Source organism: Pygoscelis adeliae, unplaced genomic scaffold (assembly GCF_000699105.1).
Source record: "Pygoscelis adeliae isolate BGI_AS28 unplaced genomic scaffold, ASM69910v1 Scaffold66, whole genome shotgun sequence".
Lineage (NCBI taxonomy): Eukaryota > Metazoa > Chordata > Aves > Sphenisciformes > Spheniscidae > Pygoscelis > Pygoscelis adeliae.
The window spans coordinates 10955537-10976795 of NW_008825167.1; the positions used below are offsets into that span (position 1 = coordinate 10955537).

Genomic DNA, 21259 nt, shown 5'->3' on the forward strand with positions numbered 1-21259 from the left:
AGTCTACAGTTCAACCAAGCGTATTTGTTAGTTTTCTAAGGTGTACAGAATAGAGCATCTCTTGCACAAAGCTGTGTGGCTCCAACTTTGTAGGGGTGAGGTCTTAATACAAAATTTCTAAGCTTTGTTTAATGAAGTTGGGATGCGTCCAAGAGTTTTGAATGATGTGTATAAGGAAAATACATTCACAAGTGCTCAATGGCTACAACAATGTGTGAAAGAATTATTTGTCTCAAGTTATGAAACACCAAAGAAGAAAATGTGCTCTACTGTTTTAAAGTGCCTGAAACCTTATGTTTTGAAGTGAGGTGTTGCCAGACAGGTGTTGCATATGAGAACAGTAACTGCATTATCCAATTCATACAATATAATTAAAGAACTTGGCCCTGCAGTACAAAATTGCAGTGTTGAGATCAATAAATTTTGAGTTTGCTACAGCTGGAATCTGGGTCTTCTCATACAGTAATTTATTGAAGTTATTAGATTTCACCAAAAGTTTAATGCTGCTGGATGTAACCATTTTAACCTTAAATTACTTCTTTTCATGAAAATTGAGGATTGATTTTTTTATTTCTTAATAACTTGGGTCTGTAGTTCTCAGCAGTTATAGGAGTTTTGCAGCTCTCAGCATTTACAGCTGAGAACTCTGATTTCGTATATACATTCTGAACAATAACAATAGAGCTCTATAGAAAATATGGCCAAGAAAACATTACACTGACCATTGTATACCATATTAAACTATCTACTGCAAACCTTCTCTAAGGTATCCTGCCAGAGATCATAATGAGTTTTCCCTTTGCTTATGTGAAATTTGATAGTCTTTTGAGTAACCTCACTCACAGAAAAGCAATTAGATCAGTGCAGTCTGTTTTCTCCTGTAATGCAGGCCAGATACTTTCCTCCAGAGATTTCCTATATTGAACCAAACACATAGTATCTAAGTAAAAGATGTTTTCGACCAAACATGCAATCTAGCATTAACACCCTTTGGCATTTTGTTCCAATGTGACAAGACCAACACTGGAGGAAAAGTCTCTAGGCAAGCCTAGGCAATAGGGAGTCTGACCCTATCCTACCTGTGCTATTGTACACAGTTCTCAGGATGACCCAAAAATCCCAATTTTATGGAATTGGGAGAAATCTGCGATATATTTAGTCTTAAAAACTAATGGAACAGTGAAAATAAGCTTTTATGTGCTCACCTTAAGAAAATCATGAACATCTTCAATATGAAAAGTTTTACTGAGGAGACTCCCTTGTTCAGCCTTCTGTCTGTGTTTGAACTCTTCTCTCTTCTTTGCACGGCACTCCAGTCGTTTCAAGATCAGGTCTTTACTTTGCTGGATACATTCTGGAACATAAACACCGATGATCAGATACCACAACTCCACAGGGAGAAAGTAGCATCTGCTACTGTCACACAACATAAGCTCACAGAAATCTGTTAGTGAGTGAAACAGGCAAGTAATTACCATGCAGGACTTCAAATTTGATTCTTACCCTGACGGTATTTTTAGATGTGAACTTTTGGGTTGTTACATGGCACTTAAATCTATCAGGTTTTTGGATCACTACCATCCTCACCCTCCCTTTCGCTGCTGCTGCTTATGCAAAGGCAGTGAGTTAGTTCAAGAAACAGATTCCCACCTGCAGCACCCCAGACCTCCCCCTCCTGCTTTGGGAAGGTCCAGAAGTGGCTCATTGCCTAATTGATATGCAAATGCTGCTGCAAGGACAGGGCAGTAACATATGGCGGGGATAAAAGGTCTAGAGCAGCGCTAGTTCAGATTAGCTTGAACTGGCATGCAGCCATACCAGGCTTCCAAAATGACTCATCCAGGAACCTGCAGCAAAAGTTGTCAAGGTCCCTCTGATTTTGTGTTGGTACCGTGAAATATTTGGGACCAAGTTCTTCCCCTCTTCGCCCCCCCCCTACAGCTCCAAGTGATTTATAAATTCATGACTCTACCTGGACCCTGTGCTGCAGAGTAGAACTGGTGCTTTCAATATTCTGCCACTCATTGACAGTCTCATTGACTGTCCACCTGAGAAAAAACTTTATTCATTTCCCCCACTCACCCTGCCCCAGACCAGTACTTCACTCCTCACACAGGCAGCTAAAGAGAAATGCAAAAGAATATTTATCTGTGGCTGCTGTTCTGCCACCCCATCAAGCTGCTTTAACTATGAGAAATTATTTTGTGGAGAAATAAAGGAGTACAGTACTGTAGCACTGAGCATGTTACTTATTCTCCATGCTCATTTATCGTGCTTATCCACAGGCTGATGATGCACTGACAAAACAATTGAAAGTGCACTGAAAGTACAGGAAAGCCTGTAATAAAAATGTCATATGAACAAATGTACCAACAGTTATTTTTAAACACTACTTGATTCTTTACTACTTCCTTGTTTGTTTCCTAGGAGCACAGTCTTGCTGGCTTTGTGTTCTGCTTGTGAATTATAAGTAAAGTTTAACTTATGTATTTAGGAGCTTATAAGCAAGGTCAACATAGACTCACATGTGAAAATGCTGCACTCCAGATTTTTTTTTTTTTTAAGCACATTTCATTTCTATCTAAAACCAGGAGTTTGATAATGCCCTTCTGCACAGGCTGTACTAACTATAATATATAGCTGTATATAACTATAAACACCTACTTTGCATAAAAATCAAGGCCTTGACAGAGGTATTTTTGCTTTGGAACAAGAGAAACTTGACAAAAAGGGGGAAAAAACACCCACAGATGTACGTTTATGCTTAAGGAATGCTAGTGGCTGAACCTATGCAAAGACTTTGAACTAGGCATGCCAGTTTTATGAGCAAACATCCATGAAATAATCTGTATCATGATATACATGAATTCTTGAGTATCAGCAAACTGTTCACATGGTTAATTGATGTTTTTAAAGTAGAGCAAGTCTGCAGCATGGGAATTCCAATCACCTTCTACGATGAAATGACTGGCTCGGTAGATGAGGGGAGAGCAGTGGATATTGTCTACCTTGACTTCAGCAAGGTTTTTGACGCAGTCTCCTGTCAAATCCTCATAGAGAAGAGGACGAAGTATAGGCTGCATGAGCAGACAGTGAGATGGATTGAAAACTTGCACAAAGTTCACGTGAAAGCCAGTAATGAGTGGTGTACTCCAGGGGTCAATACTGGGTCCAATCCTGCTCAGTACCTTCATTAATGACCTGGATGATGTGGCAGGGTACACCTTCAGCAAGTTTGCAGAAGTCACAAAAATGGGAGGAGTGGCTGATACACCAGAGGGTCATGCTGCCATCCATAGGGCCCTTAACAAGCTGGAGAAATGGGCTGACACAAATCTCATGAAGTTCAACAATAGGAAATGCGAAGTTCTGCACCTGCGGAGGAAAGACCCCAGGCACCAGTACATGCTGGGGGCCACCCAGCTGGAAAGCAGCTTGGCAGGAAAGGACCTGAGGGTCCTGGTGGACACCAGGTTGAACATGAGCCAGCAATGTGACCTTGCAGCAAAGAAGGGTAATGGTATCCTGGGCTGCATTAGACAAAGCATTGCCAGCAGGTGGAGGGAGGTGATCCTTCCCCTCTACTCAGCACTGGTGAGGCCACACCTGGAGTACTGTGTCCAGTTCTGGGCTCCCCAGTACAAGAGACATGGACAGACTGGAGAGAGTCCAACGAAAGGCCATGAAAATGGAACTGGAATGATGCACTGGAACATCTCTCCTATGAGGAAAAACTGAGAGAGCTGGGGCTGTTCAGCCTGGAGAAGAGAAGGCTCAGGGAGGATCTCATCAATGTGTATAAATACCTGGAGGGAGGGTGCAAAGAAAACAGAGCCAGGCTCTTCTCTGTGGTGCCCAGTGACAGGACCAGAGGCAACAGGCACAAACTGAAACACTGGAGGTTCCCTCTGAACACCAGGAAACACTTGTTTACTGTGAGGGTGACTGAGCACTGGCAAAAGTTGCCCAGGTAAGTTGTGGAGTGTCCGTCCTTGGAGATACTCAAAAGCCATCTGGACATGGTCCTGGGCAACTGGCTGTAGCTGACCCTGCTTGAGCAGAGGTTCCTTCCAACCTCCATTCTGTGATTCTGTGAATTGCCAACTGTGAGATATGGCACAATTTGTGGACACAAAGCCTGAAAGTGAATGAGCAGCGCTGCAGCAAGAATATACTGCAAAAAGACTACATTCATTCTGACTATTCAGTTCACTGAACTCTAACCCTAATGCCGTTTTGCTAGGACAATTTTCTTTAAATATGCCCACAAGTAGCAGAAATGGTTATGGAAAATGTGTGAGAGTAAAATACTCCTCACTGTTTTCGTTTTGGCTGAATGTGTACTATAATTTTCCATGAGTGCCGATGGAAAGCACTGAGCCCTTGATATAGCACCTATCAGAGAAGTTGGGGGTATGTTTCTCAACATGTTGGGCACTAGGTAACATGCAAAGTGACACAGGGAGAACCTTAAATCAGTGGGTCAGTCAGCTTAGACTTTGTTATAATTGTGTACTTTACAGATAGGCAATGTGAAGGGCTGTAAGAGGAAAAGACTTTAAATTTAAAGTACTTTAGTCTGACATAATAAAAGAGAGGTTTATCTGAAGATCATAAGCCTTAAAATTATCTTTTCACAAGAGTGATAGCACAACCATGTTTTGTGTATCTTCTGGCTCCACATGCCAGCAGGAGATCATAAGACAGTATTCTGCACATATACAGCTACTACTGTCCCTAACGTTAGCCAGTATCACCAACAATGTCAAGTATGTGAACAGTAAATGGAGAAACCTCACAAATACTTGTAACAAGCGTGACTCTTCTTCAATCTTCAAATTAATGAAATAAGGTATAGGTTATGTGAACCGTAGAGTAAGTTCATAGTAATGCCTGGAACAAGACCTAAAAGGCCTAAAGCCAAAGTTCCCATTCTAAGCATCCACCCTTCACAATAATAGCGTTCTTGGCCAATTCATCAATACCTTTTTAAAACAGAGGGGTATAGGGCTGAAGCCATAACTTTTTTACTATTTAATACAATAATGACAATTCATACCCATATTTGTTAAGTCATGAGCTCCTGTCTAAGTACTCACCATTACTGAAATGTGCCAGCTGTTCCCAGAAGGCCTTGTGGAGATCCGTTAAAAGTTCTTCCTTTTGTCGGACTGAGAGATTATTCTTTACAGTTAAATGGTCCAGAATATTTGATACAATATTTAATCTACACTTGCACTCTTCTGGTATATAGGCCTTCAGCAAATCAATCATTTTTACCATAAGCTCCCAGTTGAATAACCTTTCCTGAATGTCCTAAAACAAACATTAAAAAGTCCTGTTTAGAAACCAAGAATAGGTCTTTGGTTGTGCTTGTCCTTTCATCGAATTATTCATTCCCAAGCTACACAGAAAACCGAGGAGGCTTCTCAAGACCATATGAATAACAATCTTCATGTACTTAAATACTTCTGAAAATCTTGACCGGTGTAGGATAGCAGTGGGTTTATTGCATGTTCAGTTGCAAAAGCTAATCAAGAACTATTGGTGTTTTTCATTATTTGTAGCTGTCAAGAAGACATTAAGGCAGGAAAAGACAACAACAAGCTTGCGGAACAAACTTAAATACTCAAGGGGGAAAGATGGACAGAAGGGCAACAGGGAAGCCCTGGACCTCTTTTCAAGATACTATATGGCACACCAGTATGGGCCTTCATTTTGAAATGAGGACACATATCTGATTTTGATACTGCTGGGATTCCTTCAAGTACGTGGTCAGCTGGAGTTCAGTAAACATACTAAAAATTAGTATAATTGTCTATGGCCTAGCAGCTTTCATTGCACTATGAGAGAAGAAGCCCAGGATTACAGTAGGGAGCAAGATTTCCTGGGTGAAACCACTGAGAGATGTTAAGGGTTTTCAATTCCAGTTAAAGTCATTGGACACACAGAATCACCCTCAAATTTAGATTAGGATTTCTCAGTCAAAGTGGAATAAATACTTTGAAAGAAAAAGAAATGTCCTAATGCCCAGGGTAATGATTCTCCTTCATCATTAGATCTAGTGCTCTTGCTCCTGGCTCACTGGCTGCATTAATGTCACTTTTTCCTAACATGACTGCCTAAACGGTATTTTGAGAATTAGAACTCAAGTGCAGAGAGTTCACCCTCCTGTGAGTCTTCATAAACTGCAATGAAGTTGAGCTCTTTGCAACAAAGCTGAAACAGACAACTGGAGTAAGCAGCCTACATCATTCCTGAGGCAGGACTGACAGACTCTGTACACTTGCATCATTCTTTGTGTTCAGATTGTCTAAATCTCTCTCAACTTTTACTTCTTTTTGTACTTTACCATTGCCTGCAAATCTTGAGATTCACTTAATAAGCTTTCTACTGCAATCATCTTCTTGGTCAGATCCATCATTATCTTTGTTGCTTTGGCACTTGAGCATTTTGATTGGTCCAAAAAAGCCTGTTGGGCTTTGTCAGTCTGCTTCCAGAAAGCTTCCATCTGTGGAATATGAATCAAAAACAATCCATGTTCCCTCATTAATCATCTAGTATTTCATTACAGTGAGAGGCATATGAGTCTACTGAGATACAAGTCACTGAGACTACAGATAGCTTTCAGTATTAGCTACAGTGAACATTTTGCAAAGCTAAAGAGCCTATTTACTATATGATGATACACCCGTTGGTGGCACATAAGCAGTAGATCAATCCTGACCTTTTAAAATGTAGTCATTCTGTGTAACTCGCTAAGAATTTGTTGTTAGTTCTCCACATACTGCATCTATAAAAGCCTATTATGTTATTAGTATTAATAGGAAAACTAAAAAAGATAACAAATTGCAGCCCTTTTTTCTGGGAAGTTTATTTAGCTGTAGGAGCAGGCATTCCAGTCAAACAAGATTTTTGCTAAAAAAGAAAACTGAAAATTGTCACTGTTTTTCACCATCAAAGCCTTTCATAGCCACATGCTACATAAGCACTTTATTAACTGCGCTGGAATTAAGCAATTTATGCAGTATCAGCCCAGTGTATGTGCCCATTCTGTATCTGTGAGTTTTGAAAAAAACTGTGACTATGGCATCTGTGAGTATGGCAAAGAGACCCTTTATGCTACTGAGGGAAGAGTGGATTAGTTCAAGGTCCTGATCTATATGAATCTGCATACAGGGAAATAATTTTCAATATGGATGAAAAGCATCTGCTGGCGTAAGAGTGACAGACCCACTGAAGGATGACTGCTGCTGGTGAATAACTGCCTCATGCTGCTCAGCGAGGCTGCCAGCGATTTTTTTATGTGAGTAACTCTGGAGAACTCTAAACAATCAATTTTTCACAGAGCAAAGTTAAAATTGCAAAAGAAACTTGACATAGATGTACCATCGTTACCAGGACTTCCACTATAAAGTGAAAGGCACAGAGAATCAAGAGAAAGCTGAGAAAATTCCCAGTGAAGCACTTAACCACCAGACATTAAAAAATGTGAACTCCTCTATGAAAAAGGGCCAAGGCTGAGATGACGGGCTGTTTAGTTCAGGGCTGAAGTGCCACAGTCAATCAGTGCAGGCAGCTCACAGAGCCATCAGTCTGGCTAGTCAGTCTCTCATTTTCATCAGCAGTGAATTTGCTCAAACCTCAAAAACAGGACTGGGAAGGAGAATATCTTCCACATTACTCAGTTTACTGGAAAGTAATACACAGAATATTCTTAACCTCCAGTTTTCTAGCCTGCAAGATATTCGGACATAGTGACACTACTGAAGAGGAAAAAAATAAATCTTTGAGAATCAAATGCCTGCTATCAGACTATATTTTTACGTCAAAAAACATGCGATTGTATTCTAACGGGGAAAGCTGCTAAAGAAAAATGCTTTGCTAAAGCAAACGTGCAAAGCATACTAAAAGGCTGTATTGTAGTTATTTTCTTAGTACTTATTTCAGCTGAAAAATTTATAGTCTCTTATTACTCTCTTACTCAGTTATGGAGGACTGAAGAAAACAAGGTGCTAGGGTAAAATTCCTAAAAGTCAGGCTATACGTAGGCTTGAAATAAATCTTACTATCTGACAAGCAACAGACATTTTTCAGCTCTAAACCCAGTGTGATAAAACAGTGTTTGTATAAAAAACATAGTGGCTTCCAAAGGGAGTTGGAAATACTTTGCTGGAGCAATGTAAAAATGTTTTCAGGACTCATTACTAACTGCGGACTAGTCAACACAACAGTTAAAAAAAAAATAAAAAAGCATTCCCCATCAAAAGAATAACATTAAAATAAAATTTTAGAAAAAATTAGAAGGTTACATTATCTATTACGTGCTCAGAATATTCCCTTTCTTTCCTCTCTAAGTCTTCTAGAGTCTGGTACTCTGAATTATGGGCTCCTGACATCTCAGTATTCTGGAGTCTAGAGTCAAGTTGTTTCTGTAATTCTTCAAAATCCTGGGAAAAAAAGCAAGTGATTTGTTAAACAGAAAACCAGACATAACTTCCGAATTCAGGAGTGAATTTGTATGTCAGTTCTGGCTCATGGCTAAGGAAACTGAACGAGAGCGTTCAGAAAGTTGTGTCTCTGGGTAATGCACCTTCTGCAGCAAGCAAAGAAAACTCAAGGTATATGGCAGCTCTGAACTACATTTAATACAAATACATAAATTTCTACTAGTATGTGAGTACAATCAAGACTGTTGTCCATCTCCACTGAATTCAAGTGTTAGTAAACACTGCTCCATGAGCTTTCATACCAATAATCCTTTGAATCTATCCACAAATGTTTTTATTTTAATGTATGTGCTCCGTCTTAAATGGCAGCTATGAGCGTACACGCTGTGTTTAAAAGCACAGATAAGTATCCAGATATGACAATCAGATAGTGTTTCCTGCAGAGTGCTAGCACACATGGATGAACACACCTGTAATATTCATAAGCGACAAATTACAGGCTACGTTATTAGACGGGTTTTTAAAAGTTTTTCAATCCTTCGAAACCAAGATGATTTCTTCTGAAAGCTAGCGATACCGATGAATACTAGTCTTCTGCCATTACTTAGTAGGTTGCTACTGAAATGGATGATTCCTCAGTTGCTGAAGCATGCCTTACAAAACAAGCATCTACTTTCAATACCACCCAATTTTGGGTGTCAACGCATTAACTTGATACCCTTATGCCTTAAACAAATGTAACCAGATTTTGACAAGCTTCACAAACAATTTCACCAAAATCTCATTAATTTTGCTTACAATGCAGAATTGAAAGAGGAAAACGCTGTCTGCAATAAATCATATAATTCTCTGTCTTGCCAATGCAGTATTACAGTACATAGTTTCCAGTGCTAATGCTTTTGCTTATTACCAACATCTCTTTTACATGGTATTCATAACCAGCCTCGTCCCTTATGTGATATCCCTACTCTAAGGCTGCCACGTTTCCACGACCTTTCTCTCCATAATATAGGACACAGGAATCCCATACTGGCACTTAAACAACTGGACTACTCTGGCAATTACTGCATCTAATAAACAAGATTTAGTCTTTGCCTTGCAGCAGCTCAGTTAAGTGCATGAAGACACTGATGCCATCAAGCCTCACTGAGGGTTAGGCTATACTGGGAAACGTGCCTAATCTATATTACCTCTGTGTTTATAATTTGAAGTCATTACCAGAATTCCATCAGAAAAAGGGATCCGCACACCAAATCTCACTTTTCGTTTAGTAAATACAATCAACTTTAATACTAAACCTGAGGATTTAAGGCAGAAGAGTTGTTTTAAGGCAAAATGCATTCTGATATAAATTATAAGGTACAACTACAGAGATGCCCGATATTAATTCACAGATTGTGAGACTGCATGAACAAAATAAATCTCAACAACTAGAGCTGACAAGCTGATAGACTAATGCCTAAATGTGAAATTCCATCTGTATGTAAGAAAAAAATAATCATTACTGTAAGAAAATTAAATATTGGACTAGGCTACTCAGAGAAATGGTGGAGTCTCCTTCAGTGCAAATATTCAAGACTTGGATTGGCAGGGCACTGGATAACCTTACTCAAGGCCCTGCTTCCTACAGAAGGTTGGACCAGATGTGCCTCTCAACCCAGACTCTTCTACGACTCTAATCTGAAAAATGGAAAGTGGAACCAGTAGCCCTCCTATTTTGTTTAGTTTTGTAAAGCTTTTTTTCCTTCTAATAATCTTAAAAATAGTACTGTGACTCCACCTGAAATGCATATTGATGGTCAATGTATGTCTTCCAGTTCAGAAGTGGCATATGGATTTTGATAAAAGTATATGGAAGAAAAAAGAACAATGAGGAAAATAAGTATATTTTCCCTTGATGAAAGCCTTGAGTTTCTCTCTGGTACTTTATTTCCTGCTATCTTATTATCAGTAACGATATATGGGACCAAACAAAGACCTAATAATTCGAAATTATTAAATCTGAGTGAATAAGGTTCACAACGTTCTGTTTTCTTGAATGGATTCAACTACAAAATACTTTTATCCTTAACAGATTACACACACCACTGTCCTGATCACCTCATACAATAACAAAGAAGAAATGCATACAAGGTAATGGAGAGAATCAACTAACAAGGGAGTTTGCATTTCTTCTGAATTAGATTACAAATAACATTGCTATTTAAAAGGAGTAGGTGAGAGAGCCTGCTGTGGCAGCTTGCAGCAACTGGTGGGATTAACTTATTTTCTGTGGTCTTATATATTAACCAACAAACCCACTTACATTTTCCTGAATTAAAAGGATCTTCTTGAACAAATCATCAGTAATCTTCTTTTTATGATAAAAGTCTGTGAGGTATACTTTGAGAACCTGCATAAACATCTATTTAAAAGGAAGGAAACAAAACCCAGGGTAAGTGCCTGTTCAACATTGTAAGGACATTTTTGTGATAACTTTTGTTGATTCAAATCAAGCAGTGAGGCTATAGTGCATCATAAGCAAAATAACAGAAACCTCATCAGCAACTCTGCAGTACTTCCATTGTGAAAAATTCTTTGGCTTTGGCTTCAATAAGATACTGGAGGATGGTGTTATATTCTAACAAGGACAAGGACATAATCTCATATATCCTTGTAACCAGACTGACACATTTTAAACTGTCCTTTACTGGAGAAAATGCAGATCACTTAAAAATATAAAGCCCATTTTCCTAAAGTTTAATGAAACCCTAAACTGAAAGACACTAACATATCCATTACTACGATTTCAACTGTAGTCGGCCAAATGAAGTATCAAACATTTTTATATACAACCCAAAAGTAACCATCCCAAGTTCTAGCTACCTTCTCTTAGAAAAAATACACCTATTTTCCAGTTGTGTGCTTTTTTTAAAAAAAAAAAAAAAATTGTAATACTAGTGTCTTCAAAAAGATGTTTTTGAACACTGGCATAATTTTTGCTTAACCTCTTCCCCTCTTGCCTCAATTAGAGTGTCAGTGTAAAGACAATTCATTTCATTACTAAATGCTACAGCATTTTCCAAAGTTAAGATAAAAATACGTGAAATTTAACAGCCACCTGCCTGTTACTAATGTACTTGAAAACAGATGATGCAGAAGCTGCCCATTTTAAACATATGAAAACATAAATAAAATCATATTTACATATAAAAGCAGTTATTGAAGTCAACATTTCAGCTGAGCAAAATCTGGAAAATATGTTGTAATTAGAGCTCAGCAGAAGAGAAAACCATAAAGCAGCTATGTTTGGGATCTCACTTGCCAATGTCTTGGATAGGAGTTTGGCAAATTTTGAACACACACCACCAAGATATAACATACTGTAAAAAGAAAAAAAAAAAATCAGGGAAACACTGAAGGAAGAGGATATGTTTCCTTTTCCTAAGGATGCTAAGACAGACTGACTTAAATCAGAGAAAGCAGAGTGGAAAAGGAAGACTATTCTCTAGACTGAATTTTTTTTGCCCTTTTCCCCTGCTAGCAAACATATAAAGCTATTCAAAGCTTCAGCCAAAGGTCAAAGTCATCTGCTTTTTGTGGTAATTTCTGGTGGGCCACAAAGTCTGTTAAATGCTCATTTTCTCAGTGTTTCTGTGATTACATCACCATGTTGTTACCTTACCTTTGTTTACAGATTGATGATTAACTTTGAGATCAAGTTCAACCTTCCCTACTCAAGCTAAACTTCCTTCTGGAATCTGATCTCAAGTTCCCCTTCTCATCTACTTAGATGGGAATAACCCTTCAGAAGAGAAGCTGCTTTCCAGGTTTACTTTCATGCTTCCTCCTTTGGGTTGTGTAGAAATTTGTTCAGCAAATCCCACTCCTTGAAATATTCTCAGTGCATTTAATAAATTATATCAGAAATGACCAATCTGTTGAAACAGAGGTTGGGGAAGAAGGGCAGCAGAAAGCTATATACTTTATGTCCACATTTTTATTAACTGAGCTAAAACTCAGTAACAGTAATGATTCTGTGCTTGATCATAACCAGTCACCATAAACAATTCTCCAAACCAAGTATTCTGTGGCTTTAATTGTATACATCCATTTTTGGTTTGGTGGGGTTTTTTTCCTGTCAGCTTTGGATGCTGTGACTTGATGTAGACAGCTATCTATGGTTTAAATGGCTACCTTAATTCCTCTGTCCTACAAAATCATGACTACAGTACTTATCACAATGGTACTGATTCAGCTGAACTGAATTTTCAATTTTATTCAAAGAGCTTGGAGTCCTTGGAGTTGCAATGGACAAGCACTGTCCTTAAGACATAAACCCATCTATTAAATATTTTTTTCCCCTTGTTTTATGAACCTCAAGTGCTGTATGTTATTCTCTGGAGTAAAGTTTTAAGCCAAATTTTTATATTATCCAGTCTGACTCTCTGTATTTCACAGCCCAGTATATTTCATTATATTTTATTCCTTTATGAAGCTCATATATATGCAGAACAGGAGAAAAAATAAAGACAATACTGTAGAAATGCAATTCTACTACACTACTTCCCAGCTAGCCAGTTGATTGTTATTTCCTAAACTGATATTCAACTAACATGTTCAAAACAAGTAGCTATGAGACATGAGTACCTACCACATGTTTTTCTTTTCTGAGTTCAGTATCAAGAAGCATGAGATCTTTTAAAATAAGACTGCAAAGGCAGAGCTTAACATCAAAACTAAAACAAAGATTAAAAAAGTGTTAATATCAATCTAAGGGCAACACCATATAATAGTTTCATTTAACTACTAAATTCTCCTAGAAGCATTGCCCCAAAGCACTCAAGTCACTTTATTTCCACATTGCCTTCTCTTTCAGATAAAATACCTCTACCCAATAAAAGTAAGCAAAACAAAATAGTGCTTATAACAAAGTTGGAGTTGCAGTTCCCTTTAGAAAAAGGCAAGGTAAATATAGGCATGAGTGCCTACAACAAAGGGAAAACAAGGCTTTAAATTAAAACAGCTATAATAAGAGTGGACATTTTGAAAATATTCTTCATCACTAGTACCTTCCCCAGTCCCCATAGTGACACAAAAATGATTTTCTTTATTCTTGCTAATGAGAATACAGACATATATGTATTCATCTAGGGGTACCTTGCCATGGTGCAGCTGAAAGAAAATCAGACCTGACAGTCAATTTCAATTAGCTCTACCTGTTCATCAGTGGCGCATCTGAGAAAGGAACTGCTTTCCCACAATAAGACATGAGTAGTTCCCATTAAAACGGAGAGAACAGACCACTGCCACTTGCTGTTCTCAAGGCACCTGTTGTGTGACTTGACATTGTACAGTGCAGAGGACTCCATCCCCAGTCGAGCATGCCACTGCACATGTGAACTGAGCATACATGCCAAAACAAAGGGATCTCATCCTAACATTGATATACCTTTTACGAGACAGCTTTTGCTGAAGTTCTGATTCCCAGAATTTCATAAAGAACAAACTGACTTTCAATAGCAGCATGATGTATTACTTTAATCTCCCCAATCACTTTTTTAGGGTTATAAGCAGATAACCCTGTCTTGATGTGGTGAATGTATGCATTCAAGCCCAGCCTTTGGTTTACACTAGACCTTTAGTGATTGTCCTGAAAACCACTGGGGCATGCTAGGAAATGACCAAACACGAGGGCAGGTTTACTGCTTACCTCTCACACATTAGCACTTCAGGGAAGCTGGCCACCTTGAGGAAGGCTCGAGCCTGAAATCTGTCATCGCTTGTTGTGGAATGTATTGTCGTGGAGGAACTGCAGTCCTCTTTGTCTCCCTGGCTCAGGGATCCCAGGCTGCCTGACGTAGATGTCTCCATGACCTGATTAGGCAGAACCGCCTGCTTTGGATTCTCATGCAAAGATGGATTGGATGACCCATCTGCCAAAGGCTACAGTCAAAGAAAATTCACAAGGTCAATTAATACAACACAATAAGGACATAAACATCTCATCAGTTTGCAGAGTTTGCTTTCAAGGGAAAAATTAAACAATATACACAGCAAGAGTGTTTCCACATAAATTAAGATTCATCATACTGACAGGTTTCTGCATTGCCCGGAAAAGCATTCTTCTGTTGTGGTTATCTGCTTGGTGTATATTTTCTTACTGAAGGGCAGATCCTTGTGGGGTTTTTCTTACGGCTTCTTGGACAGACACAACTTCCATTAATGTTAATGGGAAGAAAAGGTCTCTTGACTGCAGCGAAAATTGACCGGACACCATGTAAAGCTCTGCAGGTTTCAGGGGGAGCTGAAAGCAGCTGATGCCTTACAGAGTAAGCCCTGAGCCAATGGACAATAAACAAAGATCCCTATTAAGTAGATTGGCAGTAAGTTTTCTTCCATTACTTGACTCTGCAGTTTACTCTCACACAGAATGATTGTCATTAATTTTTACAAGTAGAATCTAAAACCTTACCCTAAATTTCTGATTGATGGGATAGATCACTTTTGCCTTTAATGCAAATGCCGTGACGTTACTGTTCAGAGGAGACTCACTTTCCTGTATGGAAAGAACAGAAAGCCATTTGGGAACAGCAGCAGATCTGACAGTTGTTCACTGTAAATATTGTGTGCCCCTTTTGGTTACATGACTTAGAAATGCCTATTAATAACTATTTATTTATTGACTGTTTCTGCTTTGGCACAAGAAGTCTTCTCCTAAAACTTCATTCAGAGTATGAAACCCGGAAAAGGGAACTCTGTCATTACCACTGCTCCAAAATGTTTTTACTCCTGCAAGGGAAAATAGGCAATAGCTGGTATTCACAAGTTATTTTCATTTTGGTTTTTTTTTTCCCCCTTTAGCAGCAACTAAAGATTTCACATGAGAGACTGAAATTATCTTAGTAATAGAAACTACTAAAGGATAACCTCCACAGATATCATCATGGCTATGAATTCTGTCTTTCAATTTAAATGAAGAAACATTAGATTCAACAAAACTAGTCATCATTTTTTCCAGGAAGAACTTTTATAGTACAACCCTAACCTATAATCTAGAGAAAATACCAATATTCTTCCAAAGAACTTTTTATAGATAATACATTCTTTTCATACAATCTGCTAAATGACATAATCTGACCTTCTGCTCCTCCTCTTTCCTAGCCACTGCTTTATGCACTGGAACAATGGGATAATCACCTTTGTTTTGTGAAGTTATGTATGGCTTAATAAAAGGTTGGCTATAAGCAACAGATATAATGTTTAAACCCAAGCTTTAGGAGATTTCCTATTCTAACTTTTTTGGTTTTGTCATACGAAATGAAAGAATCTGATTTGTGAAAACATAGTTTTCTTTATATAGATTTTTCTAGGAAATATCAAAGCTCTAATAGAGTCTAAAAATAGAAATGGGAAGAGAAGAGCAAACTACGTCATTCATTAAACTCTTTTATCATTGCACCTTTTCAACTCCTTTTCATTTATTTCCAGAAGTCATTTTTGGATTTACTGATAAAGTTAAAAGCACGGGGTCAGCGTGTAAAACACTTGCTCATACTGAGCAGTCCCACAGCTGCAGTACATATTCAGGGACAGAAGCCAACGGATCCATTGCTCTGCAATGGCTGGAGGCAGAACAGCTCCAGTCCAAAGCCATAAAGCCATATCGCAGTGTGCTAGAACTAACACATCCGGCTTCTCAGCAGGCATGAGTAATACACAGTTATTATTAACACGGTAATTATGGTATTATTGCAATGTGGAAGGTCTCAGAATGAAAATACCTGTTTTTCTGAAGTGCTCTAACCTAACTAAAAGCACTTTCCATCTATGCTTCTTCATGAACTGTCAATTTGATGCTAGCAACTGCAAAAGCCTCTGGGAATTGGAACAAATGAATAGGAAAAAAAAAAACCCAACTTCAGTAGTTAGACAAATAGGTGGGAGAAAGTCCCTTCAAACAACAAGGTTACTTCTTAATGTGTTATAAATGAGCTAACGAGTTTGGGAAATGGATATAGTTGTGAATGATCACCTTTAAAAGACCGTGATCCCATTTCAAAAGGACTGGTAATATGCATAAAGTTGTATCATTGCATAAGGTCTCCCACAGGATTTACACTCCAAAAGAGAATCTAATCCATGCTCACTTGTTATGCTATACTTTAATTCAAGCAAAATGACCAGCCATGGTTTGTCACCATTCCCGATCACAAAACTGAAATGAAGATTAATTACCTGTCAGGACTTAAACCAACAGGAAAATGTTTACAATAATGTCTATCTTCTCTTTGTCTTGAAACCAGTTCTCACTACAAGCTAAGCACCAGACTGGCTGGCTTTTAATCTACACTTTCTGCAGATATTTAATTTATGTATAACAGACTGAATGAGTTAGCTGAACTGCACATTTTTTAAAATGTGCAGTTTACCTCACAACCTTTAGTTTCATCAAGAGCAGCCAAATCAGCTTTGGGTGGAAGGCAGTGATCTAACACTGTGATGTTAGGGATCAACACTAACTCCTACCGTGGAGACGGTAGGACTGGTTCTCAAGTTATTTTGAGACTATCACAAAAAAAAAAGTTTTTTGAATTTTTGATTGAGGGTGGGTTAAGTTTATACCTTCTCCTACTTTTATTTCCAAATTGTTTCTCTAATTGTCCTTGAAACCCAGCTCACCATAGTGGTGTTTCAGTACTTGTGGTCATTTGAACTCTGCACTGTATCTTCAAGCTGATACCTGATGGGAGAACTTCCTATGTGAGAAAGCCACTGAAGATGCTGCTGTTCGCAAACATACTGATTTTACTTCATTTATTCTTTCTCCCTCCATCGATCTACTCAGTCCAGCTGAGAGTTGGAGCCTCTAAGGAGGCTCTAGAAAAAAAGTATTTGTTCCAGACTGGACCTGATGAGGGGACTCTGTTACTGTCAAAATTTCTCTAATACATCTCCTTCTCCAGGAAATAATGCACTATCAACTATCAGCACTGATTTCAGTACTTAAGAAATTTTCCTTACGTCAATAGTGTTAACTTTTCCCATCAGCCTTTTGAAATTACGGAAAATGTAGAGGAAAACCAAAGAAGCCTCTGTCCAGAAAGAACTCAGGATCTTGATTAAAATATCCAAAAAGAGTCCCCCAAGAGAAATGGAATTCATAAGGGGAATGAGTGCCTGAAATGGTTGCATTCATAAGCAACCATCAACTCCCACTCTCCCTATGCTTCTTCTGAACACTTTTTAAGGGTTCCATTCCAAACCCAGTAAAATTAAGACAGTTTGGACCAGGCCCTGAATGTGCTCATTGCTACATGCAGCAAAATGGACATCCACCAACAAGAGCAGAGCTTTACCTCCAGCACCATTTCCTCTTTTGAGGTATAGGGTTCTGCTTTACTTTTCGTGAGTGTGTGCTCTTTTTCGTCAGAGTTGAAGCTTTCCAGAAGTCTCCGGGAATCATCCTTCTGAAATTCCGAGAGAAAACAGATAAAATGTAACCCTGAGATCATGCAGATTCACTGGAAACATCTTTGACAGCAGCCTGGATACATTCATGTCTCCATCCTGAAAATTATTTCAGTATTAGTTGAAAATTTTGGAAAAATACAGTCTGGAAATGAATGAGAATTTTACATATTCACGAAGGAATAATTAAAATTATTGAACTTTATGAATTTGATTTGTCAGTCCAGAAGTAGAATTTTAATCTGAAAAGTTGTAAGAGGCTGTAAATGTGTCAAATCAATCCATCTGCTCTCAAAACGTCTTACTATGGAGTTCAAATTTCTCTATTAAAGAAGGTTAACTAAAATTGTTTATAATTGCCTGCAATGAAGAGAACGTGGAATATTTTTGCTCCCCTGCTATGAGAAAAACTTCCTAAATGAAGTTTTATGGATGGGAAAGTTCCTGTGAGGAAGAAATAACCATCAGAAAATGTTCACCGTCTTCCTTCCCCAGAAGCAGCCCGTATCATTGGCCTTTACTTCCCTAACAAACACACAGAGCCACTGGTACAGACACAGACTGTGCGGGAACAAAACTTCCTGCTGCACACTCTCTTCCCTGTGCACGAGATAGATCAAAAAATAATCTAATGTCGGTCAATGCATCCAAACACGGCATTGCAAGGAATTTTTTTAGTGAAGGAAGAGATGGCAGCCACCTTACCTTGACTACTTTTTAAATTATTTTTCAGGTTCTCAATCCACTGACTGCTTTTTGATATAGTCTATTGATATGGCTGCAGCCACTAGGCATGTAACTGTCTTATGGAGAGATTCTCCTTGAATTATTTGACCACTTGGTATATAAAGTAGTCCATTTTCTCAGAATACAGAGAACTGCCCAGCCTTTGAATACATTTCATTCCTTATGACTTGCCTCTATCACCTCTCTGGAACTTAGATGCTCAATAATACAGATCATACTCTTGGGTTAGCCTCTAAGACGTGGTGAATTGCAGATGCTGGTTCCTAAAAATCTACTTATGACAAAAGAACAGCTACAAGTCTCCCTCAACAATCTTGTCACTCCTTTGTCCCAAACCAGAAGTTCAAAAAATTTAGGTTGAGTGATCGGGACTTGTGGAAGTAGCCATGTTGAGTTCACCACTGTACCTCATACCATAGCCACTCCAAAATAAGAATTTACTTTTCTTGATTTGTTTCTCCGATTGTTCATACTTATCCAGTATTCATTTTCACTCCTTTATATCTCCAACACTATCATTTTAAAAGTATTTGAATTGTTCCAGGATTCATTTGTTTCCTGCTAACATTTCTAATCTCACCGCCTTCCTCTCCACTTGTTTTTGTCCCGTTATTTTTGCAACTCAAGTGCTACTGAGCTCCCCTTTTAGAGCATTAAGAAGTCGAATAAAACTAAGTCTAACTGTAATTACTGCAACACTTCATCAAGCTAATCTACCAGAATACTATAATGAGACAAGCTCTAACCCAAAGGGTCACAAAAGCCTTCAGGCAATGCCGTACTCTAACAGGAGAATATTATCAATAGAAGGGTATTACAGTACACTACATGGTCTGAAGTTACCATGATAAAGGTTTCTTCTCAAAACTATCCCAGTGCGTCCTATGCACAGATCATCAAACCAATAACACACTTAACTGCATGCGTCCAAGTCCCACAGATTCAGGCTGAGATCTATAGAACAGGGATTAATTGGGGCTCAGTGGCAAACGCCAGTGGCTTATCACGGTGCCTATGGCTGCTTCGGACTCCAGGTACTTGCCCTGCTCCCGCTGCAAGTATAACTCAGCTGCTTGGGAAGGAACATGGCATACTTAGGTAAATTATCCCTGCTTTTACTTTGGGTACAGAAGGCTGTAACATGTGCAGTTCAGTACCTGGTATACACACAATAGGCTTGCTCCATAGCATCAGTGGGGCAGACAGTACAAAGAAGGAACAGGCACAGACCGCCTAAGGTAGCCCTGTCCAATTTGGGAAATCGGACCCACAGGATACAACCTGCCCACCCTGCAACGTGCTGTGTATGTGTCAGTGGGCAGTTTATTCTTCTCTGAAAATAAACAACTCTTTTACAGCAGCAGCATTGATTTTAATGGCATTTAAGCACCTAAATGCATCTGAAGATCTAGGCCAGAGAGAACTGACAGCTTCTATCCCCTGTTGACATAAATGACATAAAGGATAAAATTGTACATGGCTATATTTGAGTTGGTAGTGGCAGTACAATAAAGATACCACCTATTAAGGCAGGGAAAATGAGCAACTGAATCAGGGAGGCTTGCACTCGCACAAGATGCATCCAGCCAGCATTTGAAGTGCCTCCATTACTAAGCTAAAGCATGGCTTCAAACAGAGTTTCAAACCTCCTACTTAAAAGCAGTTGGGAGCAAGAGGATTTTTCTCTTAGGCCATGTTTAATGACGATCAACACTAGCAGATACGCACACGCAGCAGAGCTGTTATAGCTGAAAAAAGGTGTGGTTAAAAACCAAGCCAAACCAGACGCCCCACTGCAGGCTGGTAGAACGCTCCGCAGGGCTCCAAATGTCCCAGCTGCGCCAGCGCCAACCATTGCTATATCCAGTCAATCTGGCACGACTTGGGACTAAATGCAATGGGAGAAAGAAGCAGAAGTCGATATAATTCTCAGGAAATGTATCTGCCTAGTAGCGGTTCTGCGGGTATGTGCTACCTCTGCAATCCTTGAGTCCAAACAAACACTGTATGTAATAAAGAGATATGAACCATCACCACAGTCCTTAAAACAGCAAGGCAGTATGTTATTAACAAAATCACACGCTTTAGAAAATCCTGTTAGTTTTGCATCAAGCAAACTCTCAGATGTATTCTGCCTCCTTTATTTCTTGGGTACGTATGTGTGTACCCTCAGTGCTAAGTTATTGCTGTGGGTTAGTACTAATACTCTGCTTGTGCTGTTTGTAAAATGAACTTTGGAAGAGTTCGTAAAATGCTTTGCAAACTGCATTGTTCTTACTGGTTTAGGATGGAAATTAGCGTTTATTCTTAATTATCCCACGAAGTTTCTGCAACGTGGGTACACCTTCCATTATCCCCCGAAAGTAACACAGCCTCCTACAAGAAGTGATGGCTGCGAGAGGCAACTAGTGGGTCACCTATGTTAAAGACACAGGCCAGTAGGGCAATATTTATAACACATAAATACTTAAACCGGCCTCTTTTTTAAGTCAGACCGTTTGTTTCAGTAAATTTTTAAACGAAGAAAGTAGTAAAATCCTTCCCAACAGAGGTGTGTCAGGACTTACAGGGCTCCCCACCTGCCACCGAGCTCACCCCAAGCCCGCAGAGAG

General features: G+C 39.0%; 1 protein-coding gene across 1 annotated transcript in view; it reads right to left on the minus strand.

The window, feature by feature from the left end:
• The window catches only part of EVC (Ellis van Creveld syndrome), a 52496-nt gene extending 33378 nt beyond the window's left edge, over positions 1-19118 (minus strand). Inside the window, exons 1-10 of the mRNA XM_009328892.1 lie at positions 19062-19118; positions 17789-17899; positions 14905-14988; positions 14143-14375; positions 13084-13168; positions 10756-10854; positions 8313-8450; positions 6353-6511; positions 5100-5316; positions 1206-1354 (exon numbers count right to left, since the gene is read on the minus strand). Coding sequence (XP_009327167.1) covers positions 1206-1354; positions 5100-5316; positions 6353-6511; positions 8313-8450; positions 10756-10854; positions 13084-13168; positions 14143-14375; positions 14905-14988; positions 17789-17899; positions 19062-19118 — 1332 coding nt within the window. The remainder of the gene's footprint in view (positions 1-1205; positions 1355-5099; positions 5317-6352; positions 6512-8312; positions 8451-10755; positions 10855-13083; positions 13169-14142; positions 14376-14904; positions 14989-17788; positions 17900-19061) is intronic.
• Between the last annotated feature and the right edge of the window lie 2141 nt (positions 19119-21259).